The following is an 8153-nucleotide window of genomic DNA, read 5'->3' as shown; positions in this document are numbered from 1 at the left end:
GAAGGTAGGCTGACCACTCCATACAACAGGTCCAGTTGTGTGCCAGCGAGACGGTGCCCACGTTTTGGAGCACAGAGCTGGCTCCTCTGTCAGCTGCGGGAGGGAGAACGGCCATGGCCAGCCTCTCTGAAGCCAACAGAAGAGTTAAATCAGAGTAGAATAATTGCAAGTAGGTCGGAGTGAATTATTCATAGCAAATAATTTATTCACCAAACTCAGCCTCGTTTCCATTTCCATTGTCCCGAATTTATTCACGCTTGGGGATTATTCCCAGAGCAGTTCTTGTCCCAGAGGCAGCACGGGAGCTGCTGATGGGGTGCTCTTAATAATTCAAATCCATTGGGGTGCCAGCTAGTTCTCCTGGCATTCGTAGCTCAGTATGCTCCTCTTCCTGCTAATGTTTGGGCAAACGTGTCAGTGAATAAAATTTACAGTGCAGATATTTCTGTTCAGTGCTCACTTGCTGGGTCAGGCTGGGAGCCAGCAGGAGACCTTTTCACACCGGGATGAATTTCCCCCCATTTCTCTAACACGTTCCCTACCTATTTGGACATTGTCCAAGAAGTTTTTAAGATCTGCAGAAACCAAATACCGAGAGGTCATAAATTCTGTCAATTCTTCCTGACAGAAAGGTTTGGTTTCTCGTTAGCAATGTCTTTGTTTATTTGCAATTAAATCACTACTAGAAGCCTAGGGGTGTGTGCGCGCCTCCTGACCACACAAGTAATCAGAGCAGAAAGTGTTGCCTCCCTAACCCTGGCTGTAATCAGTTACTACCTCGTTATCTGCACAGCCTTAATTAGGAGACTCTAGAGACAACATTGCAGCTCCTGCCTCTGGGGCCTTTTCCTGCAGAAACATTAACGAGCTCCCCTCACCCTCCCTGGGGAGGGGGGCGCCCCTGAAAGAGCCCCATTAAACTCGAGGGCTGGAGGAGGGGTCTCCGAGCGCAGCTGGGAAATAGAAGCGGGGACTCCACCTGCCGCCGGCTGCTTTTCCTCGAACGCCATTGGAGGTGAGGGGAGGAAGAGGAGCAGCACAGGGAGCAGGGAAGCCCTTTCCAGCCAGGTCTGGACACCTGGGAGGGATTCTTACCTTTTCTTCTTGCTCACCAGTTATTAATTCACCTGAACACACCTCATGTGTGCCTGGCAATTCCCAGGGCACCCCAGAGTGATGCAAGCTTTGTGCTAACACAGCGAAGTGCTGTGTGCCCTGCCATCTGCATCACTAGGCTCGTATGTTTTTCTTCTGGGGTCTAGAGAGACAGAAAATTATCCCAATCAGATATCTATTTTTTTAAAATCAAATTCTTATTTTGTATTCCAAAGCATGAGGAACTGGTAGGACATGGCCTTGAAGCACCAGTCAGAAGAAACATCAGAAATGTGGGGAGAAGTTCATTTTACTGTAAACCATGTATGTGCTAAACAACAGGTTTGGGCATTTTTAACCATGTTGTTGCCCATGCTGTATGAAAACCATTGAGATTTTCTCTTCTATCCAGGTTAAGGATGACAAGCAAAAGTTCTTGATTAGTTTTGATTAGTTCTTGATTAGTTTAGATTAGAGCAATTTTGGGTCAATCAGAATATTTGACTTTGAGAAATGTTACAATATCAACTGGATTCCAGTTCCTTTTAAATGGGTCCTATAGCAATGTACATAGAGATGTACATGAATTAAAATATAGGTAAAACTAGAAAGTAACTTTGAAAGGATTGAAATTTCTTGCTCTGCACATGTTGGGAGGAAATATTTTTACATAAAAGTTGTTTTATAATATTTGGGGGAAAACAAAGGTTTCTTTTTGTTTGCAGTTTCAGTCTTCCAGTTGCATTTCTGGTGCCAGGACAATGCACCCGACGATGTGCAGGGAAATTCAGGTGCCTCTTCTGTGCCAATACCTGGCTGACTCCTTGGCTCCTCCGAGTGTCAACGGCGGTGCAGGGACATGGTGTGCGCACGTCTCACCAAACCGCCTTCTCCCTTGCCTCCCACGTAGTGTGGTGGCAAAGCTATTTTGAATCAAAGATGAAGCAATTCCTTTCTCCCAACTGCTTCATCTTCAGCTGGAGCTTGCTCAGAAATGTGGTATATCCATTTGAGCAATGTATTTTCTCAATTCATGCTTACAAGAAAGCAGTTTTCACTGATGATCTCAGGTGGCTTGTAGCTGAAACCTGTTGAGCTTCCCTGCAGCTGCTCTACCTTGGTAGGTGCAACTTGCAACCCACCTTGCAATACAGATGCTCCTCAACTGGCTGCCAACACCCTGCCCCAGGGGAGGATGGGGAGATGCATCCCCATTTGCCACCCTGATAGAGAGGAGAGGGGGAGGCATCCCACCCAAGCCAGGCCAAGCCTCCTCTCTCTCGACGTGACTGCTAGAGCCAGCGGTCCCCAGCTAGGGGCTGTGAGACCCATGAGGCCTGCACAACCACGCTCTCCTTGGGCCTATGGTTTATCAGATTGGAAATTGCAATGACCTGAAGTTGTCCGGGTTGACCCCTTTGACCAGTTTGCATATCTGGATGAAAAAAATTGCTGTAGACCAGGCAGTGCTGAGGGCAACGTGGGGAGAAGGGAAGGGACGTGGTCTGGGGAGAGACTCTTCCAGGTGGCTGTTTGCAGCACTCCTACTCAGCACTTGCCTGTGAATTTTGCTCAGCCAACATTCCTGCAAGTATGCATTCCCTTGGAAAACATCCCTCTAAATTCTTTGTCCCTGATTAAAATAGAGGAGAAAAGACCTTCATACAGCATTGCTGCGTATAGCTGTGATGTGGCCTCCCTTCTGCATCCATTTCCTTTAGGAATTTGTCCTAGAAAGTCAGTGGGGGGAACTGGGACATCTCAATCCCAAAATGTTTTTGGTGCTAGTTTTCATGAGGATAGAGCTCTCCTGGGAGGACTAATTTCTCATCTGCTTGTTCTTTATTTCTACGCATCTTCTTTCTCCATCCCTTAACTCTCTTTCCCACTGAACTGGGATTCAGTGGGACTCTGTAAGTGGTGACTGTGGGCTTATATGGATATAATAATAATTGTGTTGTGACTTTTTGTGTGCTGAGGATGGAAGTCTGATTTAAAATCCTGTTTCATTTATACAAGTGAACAGAAAAAATTGTTGTGGCATTGCCAGCATTTGATACTGTCATTGAATTATAAAAGGAGGAGAGGCTTGGCTTTGATTTCCCTATCTCTGAGGCTTGCCAGACATGGGAGATAACCTCTGAGCATGCTTTAAGAAAGCCCTTTGAGATTACAATGGTTTGTCTCAGACTTTAGGAGACAGTACGCTGTTACATGAGTCTCTTTCCCTGCAGCATGCAATGAGATCCAAAGGCATGTAATAAGATAAATAAGGAGGTCTCAGCTCCTCTGAACATCAGCTCACTTCAGAAACACGTTTTGCTCTGGACCCATGCCCTATGCCCTCTGGGGGGGACTTTTCTCCTTGGCTGGCAGAAGGTACCAAGGCTGGAATCTGTCCTCTCTCAGGGCAACAAAATGCCAAAGGCATCTCAGTTCACACCTCTGGGAACCTGTGTGTCAAAGATATCTCTAAACAGGGAGGATAATCCAGTGATGGAAAGGGGGGCCAAGTCTTCGTTCACCAGTCTCGGCTTGGGTTTTGGGTAGAACATACGAGTAGGAGTCAGAGCTCACAGGGAGTGCTCTGCCCTGCTCTGCCTCTCACCTCGCCTGAGACTCCAGGCAGGTCCCTGCTCTTGACTACACCATGTTTCCCCTCACCAGCAAAAACTGCTGATAAGCAGCAGTGCTTCCACCACACAGCTTCTCCAGGCCAGCAAGGAGGCTGAGCGGGGTTGCGCCAGGCACCGTTGCAGTCGCATCTGGAGGGGGGATTTCACCAACAAAGCTGCATCTCTGAAAAATATTCACAGCCCTGGACATCACATAGTGTTATAGTGTACGGAGCCATAGTGGGATCTGGCTTTGTCTGTGCACTCTGCCACGGCAGCTTATCGCCTCGGTGAGTCTGCAGCCCGCTGCTGACTGCGCTTAAATTTCTTTAGCAGTGTGTTGGGCTGTTGTTAAACAAAGAGAAGGTTTCTGTACAACGATAGGGATCAAAATAACAGCCTAAGCAGCTTTCAGATGTGGATGAAATTCCGTCCTCAGCAAGGGGCCCAGGCCAAGCTAACACTTGGTTTTACAGGCTGCTGCGAGACTCTGCTCAGGCAAATTAACGCCTGGTGACTTCCTCAGGTTGCATGTACCCTCAGAACGGAAACACAGAGGCTTGTCTGATACGGCTCCAGCCAAGGAAGTTTCTAAACAGCTTGTGAAAGCTGAGGAGCTGAGAAATCATTAGGTTGCCAAAGGAGAAGAAATCCATCCTTTGAATGCGTTGCTAAGGTTATCAGAAAGGCTTGGAGAGTGCTTCTCCCTGTCGGCATTTACATGCTGTGCTGCCAGCAGTGTTAAGGGAGCCACAGCTTTCCAAAGCAGTCCAGGTACTTCATTGCTTACAAGAATGATGAATTTGCCATATCAGAGGTGATCCTGACTGGTGATGGGGAAGGAGTTGCTACCAGGTCTGTAGAACTTGGGAGATACTGATCCTGAGGACCTATTCAGTGCTTAGACTCAAAGAATATTATTGGGGGAAATTACAGTCCTGCTTTTGTTAATCCAGCCTCTTCCCTATGGGTAAGGTCCAGATGGAGCCGAGTAGCTCATTGACTAGAAGGAACAGAGACCTTCAGAGCTCCTGGGTTACCCACAGAGAAAGGAGCTAAGAGACAGAACCCCAGTGTCTCCAATAAAAACGATGATGCATCCCTTTAGCTATTAGCAGCCAGCTCCAACCTCCTTGAGCCACACACAAGGCTCACCAGCCTTATTTTCTAGTGTGCTTCAGGATTCACACAAAATACATCATCATGGGACCACTCCAGAGGCTGCACAGCTCCTGTACAAAGCACTCACCTCCTATTGTACCTGCCACCAAAAGTGCCTGCCTTCCATCCTGCTCACTGGCAAGGCCACCTGCACGCTTTCTGGAAGCCACATCCTGGGATGGTGGATGCAAGTCCTCCATCATCTTACTTCATTCAGCAGTGCCAGGTCTCATTTGTTGCTATTGCTCCTGTTATAGAACCAGAACACAGGTGAAGGTAACTTATGCAGGAAAGGATGGTGGAGCCACCATGGTGAGCTTCATGGTTTGTATCTCCTGAGCAAGCTGCTTTGGCGAGGGTGATGGGTGCTAGCCACATGTCTGGAGGCTGCAGACATAGCTGGAGACTCACAAGCAGGGGCCTAGGCTCTGAAATGGGATGAGAGCGTTCAAACTGACATTTTTTGGAAGAACGTTCTTTGTAGGATCGCAGTACAAATGCTGGTGAATCAACTGCTTAACCACTAAAGCCACTGTTACAGCTCAGACCTGCTCCTGAAAAGGAGTTGATGTCTCTATGGAGAAGATGCGTTTTAGCTCAGTGCACAAAAGGTGAACACATACTTGCAGTCTGGCTACTTCTAAGGGCTCGCAGCGGGGGAGGGAAGGGGGGGGAGGAATCCTGACTCGCGCTCACAGCCACTGTGTTTCTCTCTCCAGCGCCTGGTGCGGATGAACATGCCGATCTCACCCGAAGATTTAACTGTCCACTTCACGTCCACGCTGATGGCCTTGATCCGCACTGCCCTAGAAATCAAACTTGCCTCAGGTGGGAGGGAGATGATGTCTGACAGCATGTGTAGGCTCAAACCCCAACTTCTCTGTTGGCTTGGTGTCCCAGAATCACAGAAATTCTGCCTCAGGTGGAAATCCTATTTTTCTACTGCTTGCCTGCCATCTGCCAGTGCCCAAGGACAAGGGAGCTTTGGGGACAGGCAGTACAGAGGGGTCCTGAGCATCACTCTGCCTCTGGGGTGGCTGCGTCCTGGTATCCCTGTCAATGAGATGGGGAGAGCCTTGGCCATCCCAGTTGGGAGCTCTTGGAGGAGAAGCCCTGTGCATGTGCTCACTGCTGTATAACAGAAACGAGAGTTTTCACAGCTCTTTTCTAAAACTATTCCAGTGCGATGGAAAAAAAACAGCCCTTCCTCTCCAACTGCTGGCAACAAAGCAGTGACTCCAAGTGCCATGAACCACATTCTGCCTTGAGATAAAATTTAATTATTTAAGTGTTTAATCAGGCATTACTTGACTTCCCAATTAAATATTGCAATGTAATAAAATACACTGGCCTTTTCTCTGGGTCATTACACCTATTTAATCAGGCTGGCTGGGGTCAGAATCAAGGCATGACCATCCAAAGCATTTTTATACCTAATTTAAAAGCTAACAGGAGGTCTTACAAGCAGAGGGCAGGGCAGGGTTAGGATGTTGTGCTTTTCCTAAGTGGTTTTAGGCCAGCCATTCAACCTCTCTGTATTAATTACCTCCCTCATACATTGCTTAAACTTTGATGAGTAGGCACTGCTGGAAGAAGAAAAAATTTTCGGGTCACTGGGACTCCCCTAGGGAGTGAGTATCAAACCTCATTTCTAAGGATGCATTTAGGACTGCCTGGAATTCTAGGGGCCAGTGCTTTATTTTAGTAATAACCTCTAGATAAGGACACTGAGAGTTTGTATTATTTTAGGATTCTAGTTACCTGTCAGCAGTGGTAATTCAAACAGCCTTTTTGAATTGAAAAGGCTCCCCCGACCCGTTCTTTGGCCGCACACTGGAAGGGAACCAGAAAAGATGATAGCACTGGATTCTGTCTGAGGTTTATATCTGCTGTGGGTTGTGATTTTTTGTCCTGTTTTGTTGTTATGTGCTTCGTTTGAATAGGTTTCATGTGCTACATTTAATTGAGTCTTTAGAGGGACTAACAGGCCCTTAATAAACCCTTCCTAATGAGTTTTGGTGTGGGAGTTCAAACCACCATGTAGCAGAGTACCCAGAGTCTCCTCCCATTACTTTTCTCTTAGAAAAATAATCCCTGTCATTCAGATGAACTACTTAATTGCCTACTGTGCAGTGCATTCATCTGGGAGCTGGCCTGTTGGCCTACCTATACTGTAATCACTTTCCACTTGTGTATTGAGACCTCACTTTGGCCATTTGAATAATGCCGCTGTGTTCAGCTCTTTCTGACTTACATTCTGATAGAGCCGCTGTTTGATGCTGCTGATACAGAACCGCGTGCTTGTGTCTCATTGCCAAAAACTTCAGGAATCAGTCATGAATTGCTCATGGTCCAGCACCTCAGACCAGGTCCTCTGCATCCCACCTCGGAGGTGCTGCTGCTTTCTGCTGACACCACCTAGCACCCCAAATAGGCAGTTAGCTGGAATAAGCCTGAGCTTAAGTTTAAGCCCCAAGCAACAGCAGAGGGTTAGCTGATTGAAGCAATGATGGTCCTGCTGAGTTCACACACTTCTGTCAGAGGAGGTCACTGGTCCCCGTTGTGACAGCTGCTGTGGCTGATGCTGGCTTGGTGCTCTCAAGGAATGGGAGTGGGGGAAAGGCTTTCTCCTGTGCTCACTGTGTGAACAGTGGTATGTGCTGAAAGGACAAGGTTTTTCACTCTTTGTGTGCTTCTTTCTCTCCTCTCCGTTTCTGCAGGGGGTGTTAAACAGCACCAGTGTGATGCTGAGCTGAGAAAGGAGATCTCACTGGTTTGGCCCAATCTGTCCCAGAAAACTCTGGATTTGCTGGTGCCTCCTCACAAACGTAAGTGGTTCATCAGCAGGCACCCAGCCCATCCCAGCTGCATAAGAAGCCCAGAGCAGGTTTCTCCCTCCTTGCCTGCTATTTCCCTAGTCCCATCCAGCTGCAGAGTCATCTAGAGGAGCAGCAAAGAAAACACAGTACAGTTCAGCTTCTAGGTGCCCTCTCCAGAGGGTTCACAGCCCACACCTCCATGCCATGGTCGCATAAGGGGCACGGAAGCTGAGGTCACATCCAGGCACGTATTTCATTAGGCTACAGTAGATTTCCCAAACTTAATAAAAAACCCAACCCAGTGCCAAGAAGGGGCCGATGCCCTGTGTGGCCTCTTCCAGAAGTTTTTCATAGCTTGTTTTGCCTCCAGCCTGTGCCTTACAGGACAGGAGAGCAATTTCTACCGTCTGAACTCCAGAAAAACAGGCAAAGAAAATTAAAGCTTGCTGAGAATTTACAGAAT

General features: G+C 47.7%; 1 protein-coding gene across 15 annotated transcripts in view; it reads left to right on the top strand.

The window, feature by feature from the left end:
* Window positions 1–8153, top strand: part of CACNA1B (calcium voltage-gated channel subunit alpha1 B) — a 301534-nt gene that overhangs the window by 279156 nt on the left and 14225 nt on the right. For all 15 annotated transcript variants that reach the window (XM_026860253.1, XM_026860255.1, XM_026860252.1 and 12 more), the window contains 2 exons: window positions 5591–5699; window positions 7592–7699. In XM_026860253.1, coding sequence (XP_026716054.1) covers window positions 5591–5699; window positions 7592–7699 — 217 coding nt within the window. The remainder of the gene's footprint in view (window positions 1–5590; window positions 5700–7591; window positions 7700–8153) is intronic.

Source organism: Athene cunicularia (genome assembly GCF_003259725.1).
Source record: "Athene cunicularia isolate RWA chromosome 17 unlocalized genomic scaffold, athCun1 chr17_part1, whole genome shotgun sequence".
NCBI lineage: Eukaryota > Metazoa > Chordata > Aves > Strigiformes > Strigidae > Athene > Athene cunicularia.
This window is presented reverse-complemented; position numbering and strand designations above follow the sequence as displayed.